We start from the raw sequence: 26,660 nt of genomic DNA, 5'->3' as shown, positions 1-26,660 counted from the left end.
ATATATTATTCTCTTAAATTCCGTGACATCATACTTTGCTTAGAAGATACTGAGCTTTTAAGAGAGGGAATTGCATTTGGAATTAAAGTTTTTTATCATCATTTTTGGTTCACACCTTATACATGTTTTCAATGGCTTGTATTATGATTTTTCAGGTTATTCAAAATACGCTTAGCTAAGAGATCTTACATTAAATAAATATTAAGATATTAATTAAACCAATTCTAGGACAACTAACCATACCCTCTTATTCACACAGTATTGCTTGTATTTATTGAAAAATCTTTTATAAAGTAATTTCCTCGTAGGCTGCACTAAACTCAATGTTCTATAGAATATTGTGTTCGATTAGTTGAATCAACATCTTCACCTTTGAAGCATTCCTATACATACTTAGTTTATATACAAATTTTTAAAATTTTTGGCTTATGAATAGAAAATTTGCAGTTAAAAGTATTAAATTCAAACAAAATCAATCTACATTATGCCTTACTATTAAGTTAGTCTCAAAACTCATGACTCTACGACTTGACGTTGTGCATGAAGACATGTCGCCTTAGTTTGTCTGGTCGTGCGAAGTCCTTGGCGCAAAAGGTGCATTGGAAAGGTCGCTCGCCAGTGTGCTTCCGGCGGTGCACCTTCAACTCGTAGTGGACCGTAAAGCGCATGTCGCAGAGATCGCACTTGAAGGGCTTCTCGCCCATGTGGCGCCGCATGTGGATGTTAAGTTTGTTGGGGGTCAGCGACTCCAGGCCGCACAGCGAGCAGAGATACTTTTTGCCTGGATTTTTCTTGGCCACGTGCATGTCGCGAATGTGCTTATCCAGGCTGGGCTGAACGACAAAGGAACGCCAGCAATGTGGGCACTGGTAGCGGAAGCGCCTCTTTCTCCTCATCGGTGGCTGCTGTTCCGGAACAGTGGGTTGCTTGGAATGCTGGGTGGCAAGGTGCTGGGCCAAGTTCTCTTCCCACATGAACTTGTAGCTACAGCGCGTGCAGACAAACTTCTTCTCCGTGTTCATACACTGGGTGCGCAGATGCTGATGCAGCATGTTCTAAGAGTAGATTAAAGCAAACGAATTAAACAAATATCTTAAAATAACATTAATATGACATTTACCTTATCTACCGTCTTAAAAATGCAGTGCTCGCAGTTATGTGGCAGTTTATCGAAGCTATGGAGCGAGTACTGATGCTCACTCATCTCCCGTCGGCGGCGGAAGTTCAGATCACAAAGGTCGCAAGTGTACGTCCTGCCCGCTGTTTCCTCATCACTGTCGTCCGTATCGTCCAGCAGGAGCTCAAAGCCAGTTGCTGTGCTGATCATGTATGCCGAAGGTTGATCGCTGTGGCCCTGCATAGATATGTGCCTCCGCAGGTCCGCCACGCTGACAAACTGGATGTCACAAATCTTGCACTGTACGCTTTTTGGGCCCGCTGGTTTCGACGCATCCGCTAGCAAGGTTTCGGCCAGGGGTAGATCCTGACCAGTGAATCCGTGTCTCTGTAAATGCTTGTACAGCAGGGCAGGTCGGTAGAAGGTACGCGTGCACCAGCGGCAGGGAAGGAGCTGCATGTTACTATCCCGATGCATCATGAGCTTATGTTTGGTCACGGCGCTCTTGTCTTGAAAGCTACGAGAGCACTGGTCGCACGGATACGATTCTTGCTGAAAGCATACAAAATAGTAAAATAAGTTTAAATTTAATAATATAAAGATAAATAATGAACAAAATAACTGAAAATGAATGTAAGTTATCTAAGAACCCATGATCTACAGATTCTCTCACCTTGCTCTTGTGCTCGACAAGATGTGCACGCAGATTGCGACGCCAAAAGAATCGCTGAGGGCACTTGTCGCACATAAAGCGCTTTAAAGTGTTTTGGCACAATTGACTGGTGTGGTGCTCCAGGAGCTGGAGATTGAGGAACCGCGAGTCGCAGCGCTGGCAGACGTGAGGGGCGTCTAGCCAGGTGTGCTCCATTTGATGGTGCTGGTGTAGCAGGTACTTGCGCGGCCACCTGGCTTCCGGGGAGTCGCACAGTTCGCAGGAATAACTTCGCCGGATGACGACATCGTCGTCGCCATCACCATCGCTGTCGGTGTCCGAACTATCTAGGGTCATTTCATAACGCGCTTGATTCGTGATGGAGTAGTAGCGACCATACACGCCCATCCTGAGATCTCTGAATATTCGCCGCTTTAAGCCCTCTGCCGTGGACTCGACGGCTGTTTTGAAAAATCCTTCCGCAATGCGCTCGATGGGCTCGCCATGCGCCTCGAAGTCGAAATCGGTGGGATGATTCTGTAGATGATTCCTTAGCTCCCGCAGTTTTGTAAACCTTCGCAAGCATATCATGCACATAATTTCCTTGGCGCCATTTGGCTCGCTGCGATGGAAGTCGAACCCGTCGACTCGTCGATTGATTCTAGATGGCCTCGCGGCTAATGCACTTGCTGAGGCGGATGTGGAGGCCAGTGGGCGATCGTCATCGTCGTCCGACTGCTTGTCTGACTGCCTGTCCAAGTGCTCTTTGTGCTTGTGCTTGATCAAGCTGACTATATACTTGTAGGTTTTACTGCACTGATCGCACTTGTAGTAGCAATCATCACCACTGTGGCCATCCTCATCTGAGAGTCTGGAAAAAAGAATTGAGGAAATGTCAGTTCAATAAATGGACTAGAAAATAATTATTAGACACATTTTGCGATACAAAAGACTTCCGTTCCCAGGGAATTTATTGGATTCTTTGGCACCCGCATAATATATAATAACAATAAACTCACTGCACTGTCTTAATGATGCTGTGTACCAGGGAGTCGTTGTTTGTTCTGCTTCGATTTGTGCTTGTTTCAGATGTGGATGCTGGACTGGTTGGACTGGCATCTTCGGGCACAGTTGACGGCCTGCCGGGCATCTTTCGCCTGGACATTTTGGTGGGCAGAAGACTGGTTCCATGCTCGTTGTGTTTGTGCTTCACCAGAGCCATAACGTACTTGTAGGTCTTGTCGCACAGATCGCACTTGTAATAGTCTTCTTCATAGCTGTCAAAAGAAAACATATGTAACTTTTAGATGGCAAACTAGCTAGCAGAGAATTGAATCATACTCCTCTCCGTTTTTGCCCAGAATGCCGTGGTCCCTCTGCTTGTGGCGATACAGATTGGTGACATATCTGAAGGCCTTGTTGCACAGCTCGCAAACATTTTGCTTTGGCGTGTCAGAGCCGCAAACCGAGGCGGCCATCTTACGCTGCCGCAGAGGCACATCATCCAGGTCGTCGTCATCTGAGTCGCTAAAATGCACAATGCTTCGTTTGACGATGCGCGGCCGCACTAAAGGATCTACCTTGGGCGTATGTTGCGTTGGAGCCAGTTCCTCCGTCTTGATGGTCACACCCTCTATTTCGAACAGGTGGATGGGTGTCTCGCGCAGGCACTCCAAGGCCCCGATGCCCTCCATCTCGTCATCCCCATTCACCGAATTCCCGATTTTCCGCAACCACAGCTCGTGAGTTTGGCGTGCCTGCAGCACAAAATCGTAGGTGTTCTCCAGCTTATCCGCACACGCGTTGCACAGCCACTGTGGAAACTTCTCAGCCTGCGCCATGGCCACCTTTAAGTATAATTTGTATCATTTAAAGTGAATTAATATAGATGCGGGCGCCAATTGGATGACAAAAGGACAATTGACCCACCTCGATTCGCGTTAGCTCGACCAGCAGCTGGACGAAGGTCTTCTCCGCGTACTTCTCCACGGGCGTTTCAATCCAGTAGCGTCCGTCGTCGCAGCCACATACTCTGCACGTCCTGGTCATCTCCTAAAGCATTTAACTAACTTTTTTGCTTAAAAGTTCAAATAGCAAAAAGTGTCTGTCCTGCCAACTGATAAAAACAGCTGAGTGAGTAGTGCTGGAAAACGCGGCTTGCATTGCGAAACAGCTGTTCGCCTGCAACGGTCATACTGCAAAAGGGCTCTTGTTGCATTTACAAGTATTAATTTGTTTTTCAGTGATTTTCATAAACATTCTGGTCGAAGATCATGAGCTAAGTGAGCTCACCACGGCAAAAATGCTTCCGTCGGATATTTGCCGCACTTGTGCGGTGCAGAACAACCAATTGCTGCCCTTGTCCACTCGCCTGGACAGAGACGCCTCCAAAAGCTACTATGCGGTGCTCCAGGAACTGACGCAAATCGATGTGAGTTTGTTACCAGATTTTAGACTTATGAATTACCTGCTAACCCTGACCACAATCCCGATCCTTACACCCAGCTGGAGAGCTCCGATGACAACCTGCCGCAACATCTATGCCCCGAGTGCTGGACGCGAATGGAAGGTGCCTACGCCTTTGTGCAGCAGGCCAAAAAAGTCAATGGAGAGCTGTTGGCGCGGCTGAGGGAATGTCTGGATGAAATGCCCATTGATATTCCCGCGGAGCAGAACATTAAAACGGAAGTGGACCTCGATGATGGCGGCAACAAGCCCGGAGTCGAGGTGGACGCCACCGAAACGGCGGCTTTGGAGCTGAAGTGGCAACCGGAGAGTGACAGCGATCAGGAATTTGGTGCTGCGCCGGAAAGTGATGAGTAAGTGTACTCCACAGTTAAATGCTAGGCAGTACTACATTAGTTTTTCTTGAAGAGATCAAGTGGGAAAGAAGTCCTATCATCTGCGTCGAAGCTCCCGAAAAGTAAAGCAGCCAGTGGAAAGCGAAAATGAGGAGTAAGTGAAGTGCAACAATACTCTAATACCTAATCGTGTTTTTCCCTCCTAGATGTAAGCCATCTGAAGAACCATCGCCCGTTAAGCGCCGTCGAGGACGTCCACCTGGTCCAGCGAAAAGCCAGGCGATGACCACTGATGGCCGCCACGCATGTGAGGTGTGCGGAAAGACATTCTCCTGGTACCGCGACATGCAGCGCCACGCCAGGATCCACTTCGATAACGCTTCCTACGTGTGCGATACCTGTGGCAAGGGATTTCTGCGCAAGGACAAGTATATATTCCATTTACGATGCCACAAGAAGCGGGAGGCGAAATGGAAGGCTCTCCAACTCGGAAAAGAGTGGCGTTTTGCTGAGCGTCTCTACAGCTCAGGAAGGTTGAAAAGAGTCGAGTGTAAGCTATGCGGGTCGATTTTCCAACAAATGGAGGAGCTTAGAATTCACCTAAGGAGTCATGCAGATGTGGAGACCTTAGCCAACTTAAGAAGGGATAGTGACGTTGTAAGGGAGCATTTTCCTGGCTTGCCTTGTGACTTGGACAATATTAGGCAACAGATCTGCGGTGACATAGCAGAAGGCCATTTGGAGAAGTATGCATGTGTTGTGAATTTCCACGGATACGAGCTGGGACTCAGTGATTCCGATGAGGACTGTGACAGCAAAGAGTCTAAATACCATTGCTTGGTGTGCAATATGTCTTTCAATCGCAAACATCGTCTGATGAGACACACCCTGGAGGACCACTCCCAATCTGCGACAACGCTTCCCTGGCAGCGCTGCAGTTCCTGCAAAGTTGGTTTCCTATGCCTAACGATCTACAACAAACATTTGAACACGCATTGCCTCAGCAAAATACGTAGATATCGCTGTCGTAAATGTTCCGGGAGGTTTATGTGGCCGGAAAACCTTCAAAGACACGCGTGCTCGCACCACGAGGAGAAAACGATTGCCAGCCAAATAATGTGCTCCTTGTGCGAAACCTCGCTAACTAGCTTATCGCAACTTCGCCTTCACCTACTCACACACCAACATGATTTGAATGGCATTAATCCGGCGTACAATTCCATGTTCTTTCGGTCGTTTTATCCTGACGGTTTGAAGTGCACTATCTCGGATCTTGCCGTGCGTATAGCTGAGGACTTCGAGGTTCAAGACTTTGATCGCTATTATAACGCCAGCACCGAAAGTGGACAGGAGCTCGATCTTTTTGAATCCGAGTCAGAGTTGAGCGACGTGGAGACTTCAAAACCATCGCACATCTGTCTTTTATGTGGAGAAGTTTCGAGTTCCCTGAAGATCCTGATGCAGCACCAAATAAGCGCACATTCCGATGGGGTGACTGAGCTTCCTTGTCACTGCGAGTACTGTGGATCTGGCTTCGTAAGCAAAGCCCTTCTTCAACAACACCGTAGGCACCGCTGCGAAAAGAAACACTCCCGATTTCACTGCCGAGTATGCAATATCTGGTTCATATGGGAGTCGAACTATGAGAAACACCAACTGACTCACCATAACAAAACGAAAGATGGAGAAGAAGAACCCACAAAGTTGAAGTGCGACCAGTGCGAAAAGGTAAACGATATTTTCAAAATTAGCCACAATAATCCTGACAATTTATTTTGTAGGTATTCATCTGGCACAAAGATCTTAATCGTCACAAACGTCTGCATCAACCTCAGTCGGCTGCCCAGTTCGACTGTCCCCATTGCCATCGTAGATTCCACCGCAAGGATGGCTTAAAGTCCCACCTAAAAGTTCACGCCGGAAATTCAGATTACGTAAATAATCAGCCTGTCGTACCTGACGCTAACCAGGAAATGACTCTGGCCCGGCTAAGTCGTCCTCACGGTTGCAAGCTAATTCAGTGCATGATCTGCCTCTCACGTCACTCAAAGATCAATGATCTCAGGTCTCACATGAGCTCCCATCAATATGAACTAAGTTTTACTGAAGACAGAGATATTCCAAGTGCCTCGAGAGCCTTTTACCCAGATGTGGAAAGTACCTTAGAGCGAGATGAACTGGCCGGAAGGATTATGGCTGATGTGCAAAAGGAGTTTAACTTAGACCGCTTTATTTCCATCACAAACGAGGCCGGCCTGGAGCTGAGTCTCGATAGCAGCGAAACTGATACTGAGGCCGAGCAGGAGGAGGATCAGTCATCTTCAAACTATCCTTGCAACCTCTGTACGGTGGTTGTAAAGAGGAAGCATCAGCTGTATGCCCACCAACTGGAGGAGCACAAGTGGGAGGAGGCGCTCCTGGTATGTTCCAACTGCCAGGCTAGATTTGTCAATGAATCTTTGCTCGATCACCACTCCAGAACCCTTTGCCACAATCCGCAAAAACTCTTCCAGTGCCGCAAGTGTCCGCTTCGTTACCGCTGGCGGGACAATCTGAAGCTCCACATGGAAGTATTCCATCAGCTAGATGAGCTGTCAATCCAGAATGATTCACCCAAAGCAGATGGCGATCTGCAGTGCGGAAAGTGTCAGCGCAGTTTTAGGATGCAAAAGGATCTCACGCGTCATACATTAATGCACGGTCAGGAATCAAACATCTTCCGATGCCGTTGGTGTGCTCGTCGCTTTTATCGCAAAGCCAATCTTTTACAGCATATCGCACGTCATGGAATAAGTGTTAACCAGTTGCCGTACGCTGAGGCTATACTAGACTCATATGTGAATCCTGGAGGCCGAAAAAAGGTGGAGTGCCGAGTGTGCAACGTGAGCTTTCCCACCATCGCGGCTTTGCGACTGCATCTGGAAACCATGCCCGCCGGTAGTCACCACGACTACTCCTCGCTTCAAAACTACTCGATTACCAACCAAATGGGCTTTGAGATGGATTTGGATGATTCCGAGACTGATGATGATGAGGCTAGGACACACACAAAACCACCAGGAGCTCCTGCCTCCTATACCTGCAATATGTGCCAACTGAGGTGTTTGCGGAAATTCGAGTTGTATCAACATCAGCAGGCTATGCACCGGATGGAGAAGATCTCCGACGGCTGTAATAGTTGCTTATTCAAGAGCGTCTGTCCGGAAATTATTTCCCACCACAAAAGAACTCAGTGCGAAAACCGAGAAAAGCAGTTCAAATGCACACGCTGCGGCTACAAGTTCATGTGGGAGTCAAACCTTTTGCAGCACATGGAGTTGCAGCATGAAAAGCCCGGGGATCTGGAGCTGGATGAGTCGAAGGAAGCGTCTGGTGACGAGCCAAAAGCCGAAGGTCAGGTCTTTCAGTGTGGACTTTGCACAAGGAAATACAACCGCAAGGATCGGTTAAGTGCGCACTTGAAAAAGTTCCATGGGCCCGACTGCAAACCGAATCCAGCGAAGACTTCAAACAGACCGATATCCCCTAAGGAACCAAAGCGTTTTCTGTGTGCTTTCTGCGGCAAGGCGGTCAGCTCTTCCTCCAACTTAATCATCCACATGCGTCGCCATACCGGTGAGAAGCCCTTCAAGTGCGAGTACTGCACCATGGCCTTTCCCCGATCCTCCGATCTCCAGTGCCACCGACGGACGCACACCGGCGAACGTCCACATGTATGCACGGTGTGTCAAAAGGGATTCGCCCGCTCCTACAAGCTGCAGCAGCACATGCGAATCCACAGCGGGGAGAGGCCCTACAAGTGCACCTACTGCGAGAAGAGCTTCACGCAATCCAACGACCTGACACTGCACATCCGGCGGCACACCGGCGAGCGTCCCTACCAATGCGGCGTCTGCGGAGAGCGTTTTATTCAGGGCACTGCTCTAAAGAACCACCGCATGCAGCAGAGCCACTACGAGGAGGGTCAGGAAACAGGACAGGAGCCCACGAGGCGCACGGTTCTGGAGCAGTTTACTCTATGAAAACCTATGTTGTTAAGCGATAATATAAGACAAATAACGCGGTATTAACATACATTTTAACCATTTTATACATTTATTTTGTTAATGTAAAGATCAAAATAAAATTACTAGAGCTATAATAAAAAATGATAAAAAATTAATGATCCCGCTAACCACCCCGTCTTTCGAACTCCTCGGGGGTTGTTTAAAGTGCGCTAGTTCCAGCTGCTTTCCACACTCGATACTAATCGCCTGGCGTAACCTTGACTACCAATCCAAGTGGCTTTTGACCCTCCGTTCAAAGTGAATGAGCAGTCACATACAAAACTACATAAAAGCAGAGGTAACTACGGAAAAGGAGGATCGCAGCGGAACTCAGATGCACCAACTCGCTGGCATCCACGTTTAAATTTTGCTTTGATAGTTAAACACTCTCCATACCGACATTTGATCCCCGTACACAAAGATGGTCAAGCCATTCAAGGCACCTCGTTCGATGACAGCCAGCGGCGGCCGAAGCGGAAGTGTCACCTCCAAGGAATCCGACCAGGTCTATTGCGTACTGCTCCACGTGGTCGAGGGTGGGTAAAAGTATTGCACCTGACCTCCTTAAAGCTTATAGCTTACCTTCTGTCCTGTCCAGCGATCAACTTCATTGGCCGCGATGCCACCGAACGGGAGCAGATAGTGATGAATGCCGCGCTGAACGGTGTGGACTTCGAGGTGGAGGGCACCCAGTCGGACGAGAACATCATCTTCAACAGCAACTGCGTCTGGGAGTGCGACCTGGCTGGGATCAAGCGGATTAAGACCGATCACCGTCCCGTCAAAATGACCTTCTATGCCTGCCGTGGCGGCGGAACGGAACGCAAAACCATTGGAACGCTGCTCCTGCCCGTCCGAGGATTGCCGGTGCTCGGCACGGTGGGCAGCGAGAATAGTCCGCATTTGAAGATGCTCTGGCACAAACTCATCTGCACCAGCAGTGAGTTCCGTTCCCACAAGCCGGAGGTTCTGCTCATGCTGGCCATTATTAAGAAGTCCATTCTCCACACCAAGGACTTTGAACACTTTATGCAGTTCACCGAAGTAAGTGCTAGAGTGTAAGTGGTGTATACTGTATATTAATATGTTTGTTAGGTCAAATCGCCACCCACACCGCCGATGCAGTCGCCCGGACACTCGATAACTGCCAGCATGCTCCAGTCGCAGGTGAGTTCCTGGTCTTGGAAATAACACAGCTACGAAATGAATCTAATTTCTCTCGGATTATCTCAGGCCAACGTCTATGTGCAGTCGTTGGTGCAACTGGGCCTGCTGCAGGTGGGCAATGATCCGCTGGTCGATTGCGACATCATCGAGGTGGTGCTGCAGTTGAAGCAGCTGAGAAACGTGACTGGGTTAGTAAAGTCACTTAACCATGGCAAGCCACCCAGCTCGGTGATCCTGGTGTTCGACTTTGTGGGCAATGTAACCAACATCGAGTTGAAGCTAAACGAATCCGACATCTATACTCTCAACGATGTCCTTGGACTGCGTTTCAAAACATCCTTGCGCAGCATGAGGCTGTACTTTCAGCGCATCTTCTACTTGCCCATCAACATGTACATGAATGGCACGGCCATAGGTGAGCCATACTCTCTATTAAAGTACTATATACTAAGACCATTGCTTTATAGCTCATTACCGCATGGACTTCACTAATCTACTGCCTGCGGATGACTTCTTCTCCGACAACCGAAAGTACAGCGCCAACGGCTCCTTTTCCTTTAACCGATTTGGACGCACCGACAGCGGCAGGGAGCCCAAGCCGCCACTAATGGAGTACACTTTTAGTGTGGACCTGAAGACGATATTTTCACGGCAGGAGCAGGAGCAGGAGGAGCCGGAACCAACACCATCGATCGCCAGCGGCGTCATCCGGGATGTGCCAAAGGGTCGCAAGGACCCCGAAGTAACCTTGCAGTCACAAAACAACGCATCCTCGGAAAGTCTGAATGTAGGTGCCGAGCTGTCAACCTCGGAAGGATCCTATCGATCATTGCCTCACGAGGATGTGTCCGACTCGGATGGTCCGTCGGATTTGCAAAAGCCTCAGAACAGGAGAAAGAAATTCACCCGATTGAGTACTGAAGAGGTTAACTTGGACAGCGAAGATGAGCAGCATTTGGTAAAGACGTTTTCCGCTTCAGTAGTTCGCTCTGGCTTGAATTTGAATGAAGGTGAAGAGGCAGCTGAACTTGCTCCATTATATACTTCAGAAACGGAAGCAATCGAAACGAAATCGAATACCAAAAAATTAAAACGCAATACATCTTCACCAAGCAAGTCCAAGAATTCGTTGCAGGAATCAAACAAATTAGTCAGGGAATCTTCCCATTTGACAACTAGATCATCAAGAAGTACAAGAAATCCTACGGAGAATTTCGAGAATGTTGAAGAGCTCACTTCCTTAGACTTGTTTGAGCTGGAGGAGAAAAGACAAGCGAAGATAGCTGAGTTGGAAATACTAAAGGCAGGTCAAAGCGAATCCTTGGTGCAATCGAAACTCAAAGTAAGAAAACCCAAGGTGGACCCTGAAGTGCAGGGAAATAAAAGCCAACTAGAAACTATTAATGAGGACCTACCAAAACCTTCAAGAAAATTTAAGCCGGTTTCTAAAACTGAAACAAGCAATGTCCCGCTAATCCAAGAAAATCTTCCTATATTAACTAAGCAATCTGAAATGAGAAGATTAGAAAAGGATAACTACGAAGTGAATGACGAGGATTTAAGTTACGAGCATGCTCTTCCTAAAAAACAGAGTTCCCCAAAAAAAATAAAAACTTCAAAAACTGTAAAACCAGCTGAGCACATGGATACTGATTTAGATACAGACATAAGTGTTCTTAGTATCCGAAAGAAATGCAAAACCAAATCGAAACTAGTAGTTTCCGATGAACTCGATATCTGTGAAGACTCATCCACCAGTACGCTGGGAAAAAGAAGACCTAAGACCTCGAGGGGCGATCTAAACCTTCGAGCTCGTTGGGTGGAGGTTAATAAGGTGCAGACTCAAGCCTTGGTTGAAACGGAAAAGTTTCTTCAGGAGACTTGCCGTGCCGAGCTCGACGAGGTTCTCTACGAGGATCAGTTGGCGCTCAGTCAGGCAAAATCTGTCAAGCCAAAAAAGAAACTTAGAAAACCCGAAGAGGACAAAGTCAAGAGAATCGATTATGAAAGCACTTTTGAGGAGGAAATCACTTTCAGTCAGCCTGAAATGGATCCTGTGACAATGCTAAGTGAAAATCCCATGGATCTGAACGAGTTGCCGAGCTCGGAGGAGTATATCTCTCTGTCGGAAGGCAATTCATTACCAGCAGAAATGGTTTACACCGAATCAGAACAGCGGGTTACTTTTGCCCATACCAAACAGGAAAAGCAAAAAGTGAGAGCTTTGTCAAAGGACGATCTTCTGGTTGAGGTGAGGAACTCCGAAGAATATATCTCTATGTCCGAGGGCAATTTAAGATCCTCTGCTCGTTCCAAAACAAATTGTGTTAGGAAAAAGACAAGGAGTGCGATACAGGAGGATCAGGAGAAGCATGCAGAGATTACACCCACCGAGGAACTCTCTTTGCAGTCGGAATCCCGAGGGATCGAGAAAGCAAATTCAATAACCGAAAGAACTAAATTAGTAAAAAAAGGAAGAGGCCTACGACAGGAGAGCCAAAGAAGGATCTCCATGGCGGAGGTGGATGTAAAATGTTTAGAGATAATAAATCCAGATATTGAACAGACGGATGTGCAAGTCGTGAAAAAGAAAAAGGTTAAGAAGACTTTGGTTACGGATACTGCTGTGGCTCTGGACTACGAAACTGTAGAAGAGAAAACAGTAAAGCCTGTAAAAAAGAAAATAATCAGGAAAAAATCAATTATTTTGGATAGCATAGAAGACACCGAAAACAGAAAACCAGCCGATGAAGTGGTTTCTATTCAGACTAAAAAAATTGTTAAAAAAAAGGCCAAGCCTCCATCAGTTGAGGAATCTACGAAAACTAAAAAAGGAGAGTTAAAAAATGTTGGCACCTCTGAGGATGATTTTAGCATGGAACAACCTTTAAATACCATTGACTCAATAGGACAAAAAATCAAGTCCTGGCGGAGGCAACAAATAGACCTCTTTGAGCAGGAATTGGCGCGCAAAGAAATGCAGTACATCAAACAGTTGGAGGAGATGGAAAGCCAGGAGGCCAGATTACATCAACTACACAAGGGGGAGGCGAATCTGGACGAGACCTTCATAAGCAAAAAAAGTAATGTTCCGGGCGTTGACTATGAGGCGAAGTTTACAGAGCTGGAGGAGCACATAGCCCTACTGAAATCGGAGATGGAGGAGCAGGTTAGGCTTTTCGAGGATCGCAGTGGAGAGTTGCGGCAGGAGAACCTGCAGCTGTACACCGAAAAAACTGAGCTAAAGGTGCGCATTGCGGCCATGGAACAGCAGATTGGGGACCTCAAGGCGCACGGCTCCGACGAAGGAGGAGATCTCAAGCAAGTTCTTGGAGAACTAAGATCGCAGCATTATCGGTACAATAATCTGGCACGCGAAAAGGAACTCTATAGGAAGCGGTGGCGCAGATCGGCCAAGCGGGTGCACGCCCTAAAACTGGCCATGTACGAGAGGAGCTTGGAGAGGGAGCAAAACAATATTAAATTCGAGTATTTACTTTATACTTTATTTAAAACATTATATAACCTATTTACTTGCAGACCCATTGACCTGCGAAAGATCCTGACCAAGGATGCTGCGGAATTCGAGCGAGAGTACGGACAATTTCGCCAGAATAGCATGTCTCCCAGATATCCGCTTAATTCGATGTCCGGATCGGGTGACTTTTCGCCTCCAAGCAGAAAGCGAATGGCGGCCAATAAGATTTAAAGATACGATCCATTCGATTTAACCAAATTATCTGTATGAACTTTGTTTCATTTATTTAACTTTATCGAGTTTGTTCGTTTAGTTTTTTGTAATATACACGCTAAAAGATTAAACATATAAACTGATTTCCTCACTACTCCAGTGTGAAGCCCACGCGCAAAAAGTAGGGAAGGGTGTCCAGGGGTGCGGCATAGTCCATCACCCAGGTGGGTCCAGTGTACACCTGGTCGCTGTTGCCATCCTTCCACTCGCCCTCCGGCAGGTAAATGTCTCGCTTGATGGCGCCCTCAACCACAACGGGCGCCGCGATGATGTCTTCGCCCAAAAGGAACTCTGCGAGAGATAAGTTAGCTATAGTTGTTTAAATTTAAGGTTAAATAATAGGATTACCATCATAGATAGACTGCGCCACCTCGTCAGTGGGTGCGATCCACCAGAGCGGCACATTCACGGGTTCACCAGAATCCACTGCCCGCTTGAAGAGCTTCATGATGTAGGGCGTGTAGGTGGCGTGGAGAGCGGTGAAGTTCTTGCTGATCGCAATGGCCTCGTCGTCAAAGTTCCAGGGGACGAAGGAGAACTGCAGGGCGGGCATGAAGACATTGGCCTGCAGCCAACGCAGGAAGAGCTCCTTGTTTGGTGGCTTCTCGTAGTAGCCATTACCACCAATCATATCGGGCAGCACGAAGGGATAGCCGTTGAGGTTCATTTGCAGCATGGAAGAGATCAGTGTGAGCAGACCGTTGTTCCATCCCCACTCGGAGTCCTTGTCCACGATGCGCACGAAGATTGGCTGATCCTGAGTGTTCTGGGCAGATCGCACCTCGACCATGTCTCCGAATGCCGCTACAGTGCGCACGTAGTCGCCCACCGCCTGCAGTGGTGTCACCATGGAACTGCTGGCCTGGAGCACGGGATCACTGGGCAGCCAACTGGTCTCACCGGCATCAAACTTGAAGCTATCAATGCCATCCTCATCCTGCAGGCGCTTCAAACGCGTGCTGAACCACTCCTGTACCTCCGTTTTGGTAAAGTCCAGAATGGCTGCATCTTTGGGCTGGCTGTTCCACCATTGCGTGTCGGAGCTTCCGTCGTGATCGAGCACCAGATACCCCTTAGACTTGGCCTCATCGTAAATGGCAGTGCAGTTGTTGTTGATGAATGGATGAATCCACAGGGTCACACGGAAACCCAAGGCCTTGAGGTCATCCGTTAGGTTCTTGCTATTGGGGAACTTATTCTTTCTGAAGGTCAAAGCGCCATAGCAATCCTCCCAATCATCGTCGATTTCCAATTGGCTGTTATTGAACCCGTTATCCAGGATCTGTTGGGCAAACTCACGGACCACATCGTCAGATACCTCGGCCTTGTACAGAGCCCAAGTGGACCACACAGGATGCATGACCATTCGCTCATCGGGGTAGCCAGTGGGTTGTCCGAGGAATGTTTTTACGGCATACCTATGGGCTGCCTTGGCATCCTTGGCCACAGCCACGTGGTAAACGAATTTGGCGGAGGTCACTCGAGGATCATAGGGCAGAGCACTGATGGCACTCAGACACAGCTGGTCCGGATAGACAGCCGTATTCTGGTCAATAAACAGCGGAGTATTGCTCTCCACATACAAAAAGACACCGTCGCCGTTCAACCAATATCGTTCGCCCACACCAAAGTTGTCCAGCTCCTTGGGCAGGTAGGAGTAGTTGCTGTGCCGCTGTCGCTCCACTGGCCAGTAGTGTTGCTTCTGCTCCGGACCACTGAACCAGTGCGTCGTGCCGGTCTTCAGGGGGAAACAATCCCGGGGTTGGCTGCCTTGCGGCACCTGATCTCGGGATACTTTCACATGGGTTATCTCGCTGCCAGTGCCGGCAACCACTGCGCTTGTGACCAGGGTGAACTCCACGATGCTTTGGCCATCGGTGAGCTGGTAGCTACCACTGCTGGTGGCCACCAGATTGGCGCTGCTGTCAAAGTTGTCGAAGGTCACCGTCTGCAGCGATTTGTCGCCCTTCATCAGCTCATACTGCAACTTATCGCCGCGCCGAAGTCGCACGTAGACATTACTGTTGGCGAACTTGTAGCGCTGCTCGATGCTGGCACAAGTGTGAACCGCCTCCCAGAGGCAGCAGGATGCCAGCAGCAGGGATAGTAAAATAAACCTCATTGTCGTGCGTTTCTCAAGACACAACTGCCGGTCAGGCACTGGTTGATCCACCTAATATAGTCGCGATAAGAAAATCGAGGAAATTTCGTTGGGGCTTCGGTCAGCGTATTATACAAATAAAGCTCTTGAGCGATGTCAACACAGTTCTCACTGGGGGAGAACACTTCAGACAGCTCCGTGATAACCCGTCCGATAAGCCCTGGCCGGGTTCCACCTGAATTCCTATTTTTTCCATTAGCTAATTGATTGTTGTCACCGCTGCTGAGATTGCAGTTCACCTACTTACACAGTCATCAATAAAAACAATATAGCTGTATCTGTATCTCAACAAGTGCCTTCTGAAAGTCAAGGACGGCTTCAGAAGCAATCTAAAAAATCATGATATGCAACAGATTCTTATCTTTACATCAACATATTGAGAATTACCTCAAGTGTTGCATCGTTAAATCGATGAATTATACCTCTTAAATAAGTTTCGAGCAGTAGTTGTTAAATAACAAAAGTCGCGATCATTCTCGTCATCGATTTTACAGTGACTCACTTGTATTTCATTGACTGATTAAACATTTTGAGCTAAGTTAAAATCATTTTATTAAGGCATACAAATTACATATAATTAGTTTTGATTTTTTTTTCTTTTACTTTTAATACTTTAATCTATTTTGGCTTGAAATAAAGGAGCAGTAATGCCGTCGAATGTAAGAAAATATAGACAAAAATGTGGTTGTCCGTCGCTTAGGATGTATATATATATAAATTTCTGGTGGTTATGGGGATGGCTAAATGCATGACCTAACTAATAAATTAATTTGATTATTCAGGGTACCAGGTGGCTGTTCTCATCTTCCGTTGAGATCTTTTTGCTGGGCGCCTCATCGTGATATTCAATGACCTCCTTCTTTCTTCCTGGGAAGTGCGCCGTGAACAGTTCGTCCTCATTGTCAGAGTCACTTAAGTCACCGGGAATTAGGGAAACTCGCGAGTAGAGGTCGTTGGATCGAGCCATTGCCCTGCGATGATACACGATGCCACCGGCCACAGCTATGCCCATCAGGGTGAAAATCACCGACACCAGGAGCAGCACAGTTGTGCCCGTCATGTACTGCTGGGCATTCCGATCGTCCATTTTAGATATATCCACCACACTGGCCATTCCCGTGCTGCGCACCACATACGCATAGCAGAAGGTCTCGTTCAGGATCTTACGCAGTTGGCTGCCCGGGGAGCAGGTGCTGCACTGGGAGGCCAGGGCACCGTAGCACTCCAAACAGCTCCGATCGCAGGGGGCACAGACCCGAGAAGGTACCTCCACCAGCTGGGCGAGGGGAGTGCGACGACGCCGATCCTCCGCCTGCAGAGGATCCTGCTTGTCATCAATGCTGTTCGACATCAACGGGGAATGATCCGTGGTGGGCTTGCTGTAGGGATTAACCGGAGCCGTCGTCTCCTCCTCCTCCAGTTCATCCTCCTCCGCTTGGAACTTGTCCAGCGGATATGTGTGCGCCGGACAGACTTCGTAGCACAGGTCCTCATACATATACGCGGAGTCATTGCACTCTGTGGAAAGTTAGAGAGGAATAATGTTAGATATTTACTTATAATCCAAAGTGGCTAGAATGAGATTTACCTCAGCGACAGATTTGGCGAAAAGGAAAGTGGAAAATAGTTGGTTAGAATGTGGTTACAAAAGCTTAGTGAAACTTAAACGAAATGAAATTGAGCAATGTTTGTGCGTGTTGAGATTGAAAAGGAAAGCCAAGTAAATACACAAGCAATTAAATGAGTAATATGTTTTTAATTATTGAGTATTTTTTAAACCAATACTACTAATGCTGTAGTGTTTTAATATTAGTTATAATAATTTATGTCAAATTAAATTAAAGTATTTTTAAAACAAACTTATACAAGCGTACGTAAAATCTTCGAAACTGAAACATATTCCTTGCAACCAAAAATGTAAGTTTTTTTTTGCAAGCAAGCTCAGCAAGAAAAACATGCTCAAAAAATAATAGAACAAATCATAAAGACCGGTGTGCGATTGAAGATGGCAGTGTAGGCATATTTGTATAACCTTCACCAGCAAAAACACTAATCATGGACATGAAAATGTGGGTTTTTATTGTGTTAAAAAGGCAACGTAACGCATTAAACGAATTACAGAAATTAGGGAGAAATTGAACTTTCCGTTGAAACCAAAAAGTAGAACAAAACAATACTTAGGTTGAAGCCACACTCACCTTGTCTGCAATCTGAAAACCTCAATGGCAAATTGTGAGCGCTCCTTTCTTCATATTCATTAAATTTTTTGAGCATGTTTCGCTTGCTGTTTTCGAGTTAATTGTTGTAAATAAATTGGCTTCAAGGAGTTTTGGTTTTTACGTTGTCAATGCATTTATTTATTACTCATATAGATATTATATAGATAGATATATACACAAACATACATAAAAAATTGTATTGAGTTTCGAATTTGCGTCATTCTCAATTTCCACCATCCCTACGAGGTTGTGTCACTAAATTTAAGTGTTTAATTTCAGTTTCGCTTTCTTTACATTTAAAAAAGTTTAATTTTATCTCGTTTCCTCTCACTAATTGCAAGCATTAATTTACTGTTTTTGTTCCAATGTTTTTTTTTACAATTTCGTGGCATTAAAGTTAATACGTTTTAATTCTAGTTTCTACCCCATGCCCTAGTACCAGTTTTTCTTTACTCATTTTTTTTTGTTTTGTTTGTTTTTCTCTTTCGAATTTTTTTGTTTTATTTTGTTTAGTATAAGCTTAAAGATTAATTTGGCTTTCTCTCTAATTAATGCTTCAGAGTTTTGTTTCCAGTGTATTCTGGCCCTCGAAGATAAATAAGTACCAAAACTGCGTGTGCGTTAAAGAACAACAGAATACTTGGAAACGGAGCAGAATTTTGTTGTGTTCCTAACCAAACTCACTTGGAAATTTGTTCAACATAATTTATGTGGGTACTTGCCTAAGTTTTCGGCAAATACTGGTAAGTGTTTGTGTTTTGTGTTGCGGTGTATTGGCTTGGTTAATATTTTCGGCTTTGTTCGCTGCTAGTGCGTAAAGTACATGTATACTGAGGAATTGGGGGGTTAATTCAACTATTTTCGATTGCTTGTCAATGCAGATAGAGAAATGCTAGCTTTAGTTTGTTTATATCTTATGCTCTGGCTAAGTATGTGTGTGGGTGTGTTTATGTTTGCTAATTACAACAACAACAAAAAGATACTCCACCTCTTGTTCGTTACATCGCTATTAACTTGTTTATTAAATTAACATTTATATTTGTATTGTTTATTGTGCAGTTACGATATGATTATTCATACAACGAAAATGCATAGATATTGGGAATATTTATCTAAATCAAAACCAATAGAATAGAAATATAAATCACAAAAGGAGATAAGTAAATTTGGATAAAATTTGTTAAGTAAACACATAGTTTTTGTACTTAGTTCCGAAATCAAACAAATATTAAATGATATGTTTTTGTTTGTCGGTTTGATAAGAAACGAAATCATTTGAAGATTTTGCTGCTGCTTAATACAGTTTTAAAGATTTAATAATAATTATTGCACTCAATTTGCTTTTGATTTGTGTTTAATAATAATGATTTAAGTAAGCAACAAATTTGTAACAGAGATATGTTTTGTTTGTGTTTTTGTTTGCATTGTGGACAAAATAAACCGGCAATTAAGTGTAAAATTTGTAGTAATTAGTGTGTTTCGCGTTTTAGATTTATGTTGAAAACTGCAGGAACTTTTTATAAATTGTTTAATATAAATACGATTTAATTGTTTAGTGGTTGCTGCCTACTTTTCAATTATTACGCTATGCTTCACCCCTACACCTTAGGATATTATTTACTTGGTCATGTTTATGTTCATGACCATTTCTCGTTTTGTTTTCGTTTATTTTTGATACAAAAGTGGTTTGCTTTGCTTAGCGCCTTAAACTCTAGAAATATTTCCATTAATTACTTAGATTTGGTTTTTATTTTTCGCATCCTTTCACGCCATCGACCCATTTCAATCATTTACCGCTGTCCAAGATTTAGTTTTTAAGATTTAATTTTAAGAAACAGTCTTTTACTATGAACTCTAAACTGCAGTGGTTGTTGTGTTGTGTGTTGAACATTCCTTTCGTTTGGCTGCATGGCATTAAACAATATTTCTTATCCAAAACCAGATAAACAAGAAGGGGACTCAAATAATAGGCAAAAAATACAATTAAAAAGCTTAAGCTTGCGTACAGTGCCTTTCAAACTGTGGCGCGACTACTTGGCTGGCTTGGCAATATCTGAAATAATGCATTTAGTTTACATGTACACATATATACACACAGATCGTTACACAGGAAAATATATGCAGCATTTTCCAGATCAAACAAAAACCTGCTATTAATAATTACAACAAAACAATGTAAGTTTGAAGAAGTAAAAGGATTAGAATGACATGAAGAGTTTGACTTGGCATAAGGAAGTTTGAGCGATCGAAAGTGATCTTATTTTTTTCCTGTGTACATGGGAAGCAGGCAGTTGGACAAAAAAACATGGGAAAAACAAATCAAACTAAACAGGCTTAGAACAAACACAAACAGACTAAACGAAAACAATAAAAACGAATCGTACAAATAAATTTCAACTAAACTCTTAAACATAATGTGTATAATATATATATATATATATATTTTAGGATACGTTTGTATATAGCTGCATAGAATTGCATTTCGACTAAAATAAAACAAAAATTTGCTTTGTGCGTCCCATTTTCTCGACAAACAAAATGTAAAGGATACTCAATGGAGAACAACCTTTGTTTTTATCCTGCCACGCCCCCTCATATGTGTGCGTGTGTGTGTTGCTTGTGTTTGTTGTGTACAACTAGGCTTACATTTAAATTTAACTACAAAATTTTTAGTATGTATATTTTTTTGGACTTGTAGTGATTCCTTCCTTCTCCACAGCACGCCTCCTCTAAATTACTTGTATTTTTGTTTATTTTTTTTTACTTTTACTTTTTCTCGTACTGTTTGCCATCAAACTTTTAAATGGAAATTCTTTGTTCGCTTTTCATCTCATTTCGGTATTTTTTTCGTTCTTTACACAGTTCAATTTTGTTTCTTTTCTGTTGCCAATTTTCTGTTTTCTTTTTTCCGTCATTTGTTACTAAATTATCTAATGCATTTGATAATGTTGTTCTTGTTCTTGTTGTTGTTGTCGTTGGCATGTTTAAAGTTTAGAAAGAAGACTTGCATGATCATAAAAAAGAGTAAGGACAAACCTAAGCACTTGCGATCGCTCCACTTAAGGCACGCGGCGGTGTTGCTGTGATCTCGGGTCATGCCCACATCGCCCACCTGGAATGGAAAAGGATATCACTGGGCTTAGATTGGGAATTATATAATCTTAAAGATGGTGTATAAGATGGCACAAGCTGTTAGGATACCTTCAATTGTAGTTAGAGCTTTTTAAAAATATTTTTCTCGGGATGTTTCAACTTCTTTAAACACATAACAGTTAAGTTCAATCAAAACGCTATCAGAATATTATTATTAATAACAAGTAGAATAACTAAATGCACATCTGAAAAATACAGCTGAGGTAAGAACTTGCCTAAGTCCAGTTTAAATGACTGGCAAGCAAAACTAAATCTAATGCGATTTACTAATAAAAAGCAGATTAGGTTGAGCTCGAGTTAGAGATTCACAAAAATTGAAGTCATCAACAGTGAATAAAAGCACATTAAATACATTTAAGTCGAGGATTTGGGTACATTTATGGCCATCACTCCTGCTTAAAGTCGAAAGTCGGTGCCTTTGGTTTTGTTTTTTTCGGCCAGCCAGAAGTGGCTGAAAGTTTTGAACCCTCCGATTCGAGTTGTTGTAGTTCATTGCATGTTGCCGCTCTGTCTGGCATTTTAAGCACTTATGTATGTGGCTCCGTCTGGCCTTATTTATAGCTGCCCCATCCGAATCCGAAAAAGGTCTGTCCAAGTCTATCTAAGTTCACATGCAATGACGTCGCGTGCTAGTTGTGCTAGGCGTACGAAAATCCTAGGGACGAGGCACTCCCAACCCCTTTTTCTGCCTGGAAAAGTGTTTGTTATGCAAAAAGTTTTTTTTGTTTTTTTTCCTTTGCAGCCAGGACGAGCGGTGAGGCGCAAAAAACTAAGGTCACTGCACTCGCCTTTATTACCGCACATCCCTTTCTGCCATTGGCTGCCACTGGCAGCGGGAAACAGCAACGCTTTTAAAGCACAATAGGTGCCAAAAGGTTAAAAATTGCTGGCTGCCCGGGGCAAAAGTGCACTTGAATAAAGCCCAGGCAGCCATGGGCTGGCAAAACGTAGGCAAAGTTTAGAAAAATGCTGATGCCCGCCGCACACGGAGAAAAATGGCAGAGCAATGATACTTTCAACATATAGTACATATCGAAATATTATCCAAAATGAATGTTACGCGTTTTTGGTCAAACGCAATAGAGAAAGTTAGCTTTGGTCAGCTGTAGTGAAAGGAGCTTTAAACAAGAAGGTTTGCTACTTAATGCTGGCTATAGTTTTTCGCTGTGCCCCTCGATGTCCTGGTGTCCCTGACAGAGGCACTGCCTCCTGGCCCACCGCCAAAGACGAGGCTTAAAAACGGCTGCCAAAAGTGGAATTAAGATGCTGGCGGATGGTGACTTGGTTATAGAGGGGTGAGGAGGGTAGCAGAGCGGAGTGCGGCAAACAGGCCCAAAAGATAGCTGCTGACAGTGTATGCCCAAGTATTTGCAAATTTATGAGCGCTATTGGGCGAGTACTTTGCATACTTTGGCTGCTGTGCATTGGCGCGTGCTGGGCAACTTCGTACATTAACAACAAAAGGCATGCTGGGGGCAAAAAAAATGGAGAAAAAAAATCATAATAAACAAACTGGAACTCGAGCGAACTCGAGAAACAGGCTACCTGCCAAAGGACTAGTGTCCTGCCAGGCAGCACAGTTTGCAAGCCACTGCGACTGTCTGACTGTCTGACTGTCTGACTGAAGGTTTAATCAAGCTAGCCACATGCAAGCACGCAGCATTGTGCCGCGATTCTGATGCGGGTTCAGATCACTACCTATCTCCTCGCTCCCGGACAAAGCATCTACAAGGCACTGCAAGACGCAAGACCGAGAAATAAACAGGACACGAAGGGCAACGGGGCGTATGAGTACAGTCAAGGCTCACAAAGCCGCACTAGAAGCTTATATGCTCTGATACGCACTTTTTTGGCAAGCATTATTCCTAGAAATTAAATTTAACTCTTGAATTAAACTAGAAGCAATTCATTAGAATACAAAATCAGGCCAGATTTGATATCTTCTAGTGGGCAAACGTTCACTGTATCCAAAGTTTATATGCTACTCATGCAACCAGGGGTTTTTCACAGCTAGACAATGGGATGTGTGACTCACCTGCTGCATATTCCTCCACTGGCCAGTGGAATCGTACTCGACGTCGTTGTGGGCCATATCGTTGCCATACAGATTGAACTGGTTCGACTGGCTGGGATTGGCCACGTCCTCGGGTTGGGCGGGCGTTTCGGTGCCGTAGAATATCATATCCCATTGTGTGATTTGTGCTGAAAGCGCAGAGTAGAGAAATCAAATGCTTTTAGTTATTGCTGACTAGCCAAGGGCTCAATAATCCAAATAAAATCGAAACACATATACAAAATCAACAGCGAACGACAAACGCAAAATGTTATAAAATGTATGATATATTGCAGATTGCAGGCGGGCAAACAAGTCAAGTGAAGGGCCAATATATATCTACCATATGAACGATATACGTACTATACGAAAAGCTAATCGCAACTTCCATCACAATCCGGCAAAAAGGGATAAAAAATGAAAAATTGCCAAACTGACTGCCATAGCAACGTCAGCCAAATGGCCAACAAACCGAACAAAAAAAAACATTTTAAAGTTGCACTTTGATTGATGAAAGTAACAAGAAAGTGCCACTCAGTGGCTGTCAAACTTTCATTGACGGCGAGATGTTGAAAATCATAAAATAGAAAGTGAAATATTACGAATTTTAACGCGGAAAACGAGCACTAAAATTCAAAAAGTTGAAAATTAAAAGGTGTCGTATTGAGAATTCCTGAAATAATGCTTTTAAATGAAACTAAAAAGCAACAGATGTGGTTCCGAAATGTGGTTGGCTACCATTTGGTCCGTTGACCTCCTTTCGGTGGTCCTTGCGTGCCTCGTAATCAGGAGTCGCCGGCACCTCCTCCATTTCCACCTCCACCTCCTGGGCAGAAGCCATGACCCCGGCGGCGGCCATCAGCAGCTGTTGTTTCTTGAGGATCTTCTGATCCGGCAGGAAGCTACTTCCGCCGGCGGGCAGTATGGGCAATATGGAGAGGGTGGCCATCGTTTGCGAGGGCGGCGGCACCGATGGCGATTTCTTCGTATTGCCCTGCCGACTATTTCCCCCAGTGGTGGGCCTAAACAGATCCACCTCGAATTGCTTGCCCTGCTTGGCCTGCTTCGGTTTTCCCTTGGGCGAACTGTTCTCATAGGGTTCTAGTTCGGGGAAAATGGCCTGGATCTTCTCGTAGCGCTCGAAAAGCTTGGGTATGCGGGAATTCGACGTGGAGGTGGTGCTCTCTTTCACCTGCTTGGCTGCCTTGATGGATCCGTTGCCGGAAGTCGTCGTGATCTCACCCACCACTTTGCGATTCTTCTCATCGTAGGATTTCTCGCCGGAGTTGGCCTTGGGTCTCTGTGTCTGCACTCCATTCCTGTCCTGCTTGTTGCTCTTTTGCTGCTGCTGCTGCTGCTGTTGCGAGATGCGGTAGTACTTGTTCTTGCTGGTGCTCGTCAGAATGATGGTGCTCTGGGTGGTCTGCTCCTTGCGATTGCCGCCCGATCCGCCTGATTTTCCCTTGTTACCATTGCTGCCCTTGTTTCCCTTGTTGTTGTTGGTCTTCTCCTTGCTGTTATTGTTAGTCTTTCCATTGGCTTTGCCCAATATCACGCCGTAGGTGGCGGAAATCTGTTGGTAGCCCTGCTTGGGTGGTGCAGAGTTCAGCAGCGGATTGTTGGTCACATAGCTGGATTTATTGGGTGGCGGCACTTTGCCCAGTGGCAACTTGGACCCGCCCGAGGGTGAGCTACCAAAGTTATTGGGTGGAATGCGGGGATACTGGGGTGAATAGGCTTGATGCAGATTGCTGGTGGTGCTGCTGCTATTCGGGGTGGTTGCCTCCGAGCCACTTGGCTTGGGCACCGAGATCGGATCGTTGGGACCAATGCTCTGAGTGGTGCCATAAAAGATCAGCGACCATTCCCTGAGCAGAGCATGGCCTACAAAAGCCGGTGGGTCAATGGGCGGTGGGTGGGTTTATGGGGTGTTAGGTGGATGAGTCGGTGGTTGAGTTCCACAAAAGCGCAGCATGTAAAACGGTACAGGTTTAAAGCATCGATCTGACGGCACAATGTGCGGTATCCTGGAAAAAGTACTCCGACTTACCCATGTAGCGTCCCTCGTTGTGGATCTCCAGCTGCCAGTTGCCTTGTGGCGACTCTCCCCACGTGTGCACAGACATGAAGGGCCATTGGTTGAATCCGGAACGGGAGTTGTCATGTACCCTGGTGAAGAAGTGGATTAGCAGGAGTTCGGTGCGGTGGCTACCATCTGCTCCACTTACCTAGGCGTTAGGAGCGTGACACTGGTGTTGGCGGGCGATCTCAAAAAGAGCTGAATGTCTCCGCGTCTCTGCGACGTAAGCGTAATCTTGGCCTGGACGTGCTCCAGATAATTGACCGATCGACAGTGGTTAACCGTCAGTTGCAGGGTGATGTGGGTACGCGGTGGAATGACCCTGGCAAATGGAGAATGGAAATGAGTACAAGAACGGGAAGGGGTGAATCAATTTGTATCTCCTACTTGTCGACGTGGGGAGCGTTGATTTCGCACCGCTGCTGCTCCGGCACCGACTTCCAGGTGCGGGCCACGCGCACCATCTCGGCGGCGTCCATCAATCCGTAGCCAAAGGAGTGGCTCACCCGCCGCCCCACCCCGTTGCGGGACCAGCTGGAATCCTTGAGGTTCGCCGGCTTGGCGGTGCGCACAACAATGTGCTGCAGATCGCGCCAGGTGAGATTCTGGTTGGACTGCAGCACCAGGGCGGCTATGCCAGCGGCGAGCGGGGCCGACGCCGAGGTGCCCGTGTGGGAGACAGTGCACGAGTGGTGCAGGTCCGTGGTGACCACCTGCTTCTCGCCCTGCCCGCCGCTGCTGTAGGTGGTGGCCAGCGTGGAGCTGCACTTCTCCGAGTACCAGGGCACATGTCCCTCCTCCGTGGCACTGGAGATGGACAGCGTCCAGATGGAGTTCGTGTAGCCGTCGCAGTTGCAGTTATCCTGCTCCCGTCCGCCATTGCCCGATGCCCAAATGAAGATGCTGCCCTTGCCGCCACGTCCCTTCGTTGTGCCCTCGATGAAGGCGCGCGATGCCAGCTCTCCGGGTCCGTCCACCGTCTTGCCATCGTCATCGGGTCCCCAGGACGCACTGTATATGTCGATGTGCTGCGGATTCAGCGACAACGAGCGCGCCTCAACTGCATCCGTGACATCTCCGTCCAGCATCCTGACTCCGCCCACACTGGCGCCGTACGCAATGCCCACCGCACAGAAGGAGTTGTTGGCGACGGCTGCCACCTCGCCGGCACAGCGGGTTCCATGGCGATTCGAGTCCGTCATGTCGTAGTGCGGCATCGGATCGTCGTCGTGGCTGTTCACATCGTACGAGGCTTTGGGATCCTGTTTGGGTTATTGAATGCTCATTTAGTATGGGTTTAATGTTGTTAACCAATCTCACTGCTTACGTAGTTATCCTGTATGTCCGGATGATCGGATTCCAGGCCATCGTCCAGAATGGTCACCACCACGCCCCTGCCGGTAATGCCCTGCTTCCAGGCGGGTATCACATTCATGTCCAGGCCACCACCACGATTCTGA

The 26,660-nt window shown here is 46.1% G+C and overlaps 5 protein-coding genes across 10 annotated transcripts in view; 2 read left to right on the top strand and 3 right to left on the bottom strand.

Moving 5' to 3' along the window:
• Positions 1 to 101: 101 nt before the first annotated feature.
• Positions 102 to 3,836, bottom strand: LOC120450905 (zinc finger protein 420). Its single transcript, XM_039634154.2, has 6 exons — positions 3,699 to 3,836; positions 3,111 to 3,616; positions 2,789 to 3,046; positions 1,791 to 2,640; positions 1,121 to 1,669; positions 102 to 1,055 (listed from the first exon to the last, which is right to left on the bottom strand). The coding sequence occupies exons 1-6, from the start codon at positions 3,816 to 3,818 to the stop codon at positions 522 to 524; spliced, it is 2,817 nt and encodes a 938-aa protein (XP_039490088.1). The 5' UTR covers positions 3,819 to 3,836; the 3' UTR covers positions 102 to 521.
• A 189-nt stretch (positions 3,837 to 4,025) lies between these two features.
• On the top strand, positions 4,026 to 8,721 carry LOC120450904 (zinc finger protein 850). Its single transcript, XM_039634153.2, has 5 exons — positions 4,026 to 4,200; positions 4,275 to 4,588; positions 4,644 to 4,724; positions 4,777 to 6,298; positions 6,352 to 8,721. The coding sequence occupies exons 1-5, from the start codon at positions 4,072 to 4,074 to the stop codon at positions 8,590 to 8,592; spliced, it is 4,287 nt and encodes a 1,428-aa protein (XP_039490087.1). The 5' UTR covers positions 4,026 to 4,071; the 3' UTR covers positions 8,593 to 8,721.
• A 152-nt stretch (positions 8,722 to 8,873) lies between these two features.
• LOC120452214 (centrosomal protein of 128 kDa) lies at positions 8,874 to 13,628 on the top strand. Its single transcript, XM_039636336.1, has 6 exons — positions 8,874 to 9,152; positions 9,215 to 9,660; positions 9,712 to 9,783; positions 9,850 to 10,198; positions 10,251 to 13,272; positions 13,324 to 13,628. The coding sequence occupies exons 1-6, from the start codon at positions 9,038 to 9,040 to the stop codon at positions 13,490 to 13,492; spliced, it is 4,173 nt and encodes a 1,390-aa protein (XP_039492270.1). The 5' UTR covers positions 8,874 to 9,037; the 3' UTR covers positions 13,493 to 13,628.
• On the bottom strand, positions 13,510 to 15,684 carry LOC120452215 (myogenesis-regulating glycosidase). The gene is made up of 2 exons (XM_039636337.1): positions 13,883 to 15,684; positions 13,510 to 13,825 (listed from the first exon to the last, which is right to left on the bottom strand). The coding sequence occupies exons 1-2, from the start codon at positions 15,654 to 15,656 to the stop codon at positions 13,626 to 13,628; spliced, it is 1,974 nt and encodes a 657-aa protein (XP_039492271.1). The 5' UTR covers positions 15,657 to 15,684; the 3' UTR covers positions 13,510 to 13,625.
• A 546-nt stretch (positions 15,685 to 16,230) lies between these two features.
• LOC120453524 (furin-like protease 1, isoforms 1/1-X/2) overlaps positions 16,231 to 26,660 on the bottom strand; it is a 133,029-nt gene continuing 122,599 nt past the window's right edge. For 4 of the 6 annotated variants that reach the window (XM_039638275.2, XM_039638273.2, XM_039638272.2 and 1 more), the window contains 8 exons: positions 26,528 to 26,656; positions 25,588 to 26,462; positions 25,349 to 25,522; positions 25,171 to 25,289; positions 23,859 to 25,004; positions 23,103 to 23,269; positions 20,951 to 21,026; positions 16,231 to 17,213 (listed from right to left, as the gene is read on the bottom strand). In XM_039638275.2, the coding sequence (XP_039494209.1) occupies positions 16,474 to 17,213; positions 20,951 to 21,026; positions 23,103 to 23,269; positions 23,859 to 25,004; positions 25,171 to 25,289; positions 25,349 to 25,522; positions 25,588 to 26,462; positions 26,528 to 26,656 (3,426 nt within the window). In that variant the 3' untranslated portion in view covers positions 16,231 to 16,473. Of the gene's footprint in view, positions 17,214 to 18,355; positions 19,968 to 20,950; positions 21,027 to 23,102; positions 23,270 to 23,858; positions 25,005 to 25,170; positions 25,290 to 25,348; positions 25,523 to 25,587; positions 26,463 to 26,527; positions 26,657 to 26,660 lie in introns of those variants that run through there. The other 2 variants (XM_039638276.2, XM_039638277.2) reach the window with 2 other exon arrangements.

Source organism: Drosophila santomea, chromosome 3R, assembly GCF_016746245.2.
Source record: "Drosophila santomea strain STO CAGO 1482 chromosome 3R, Prin_Dsan_1.1, whole genome shotgun sequence".
Taxonomy (NCBI): Eukaryota; Metazoa; Arthropoda; class Insecta; order Diptera; family Drosophilidae; genus Drosophila; species Drosophila santomea.
This window is presented reverse-complemented; position numbering and strand designations above follow the sequence as displayed.

Coding starts and splice junctions, on each gene's coding strand:
- LOC120450904 (XM_039634153.2), top strand. CDS start 4,072: ATGCTTCCGTCGGATATTTGCCGCACTTGTGCGGTGCAGAACAACCAA. Junction 4,201..4,274: donor AGGAACTGACGCAAATCGAT/GTGAGTTTGTTA, acceptor CCTTACACCCAG/CTGGAGAGCTCCGATGACAA. Junction 4,589..4,643: donor GCTGCGCCGGAAAGTGATGA/GTAAGTGTACTC, acceptor TTTTTCTTGAAG/AGATCAAGTGGGAAAGAAGT.
- LOC120452215 (XM_039636337.1), bottom strand. CDS start 15,656: ATGAGGTTTATTTTACTATCCCTGCTGCTGGCATCCTGCTGCCTCTGG. Junction 13,826..13,882: donor GGCGCAGTCTATCTATGATG/GTAATCCTATTA, acceptor TATCTCTCGCAG/AGTTCCTTTTGGGCGAAGAC.
- LOC120452214 (XM_039636336.1), top strand. CDS start 9,038: ATGGTCAAGCCATTCAAGGCACCTCGTTCGATGACAGCCAGCGGCGGC. Junction 9,784..9,849: donor CCAGCATGCTCCAGTCGCAG/GTGAGTTCCTGG, acceptor GGATTATCTCAG/GCCAACGTCTATGTGCAGTC. Junction 10,199..10,250: donor CATGAATGGCACGGCCATAG/GTGAGCCATACT, acceptor ATTGCTTTATAG/CTCATTACCGCATGGACTTC.
- LOC120450905 (XM_039634154.2), bottom strand. CDS start 3,818: ATGACCAGGACGTGCAGAGTATGTGGCTGCGACGACGGACGCTACTGG. Junction 3,617..3,698: donor TCGAGCTAACGCGAATCGAG/GTGGGTCAATTG, acceptor TTATACTTAAAG/GTGGCCATGGCGCAGGCTGA. Junction 1,670..1,790: donor TTGTCGAGCACAAGAGCAAG/GTGAGAGAATCT, acceptor GTATGCTTTCAG/CAAGAATCGTATCCGTGCGA.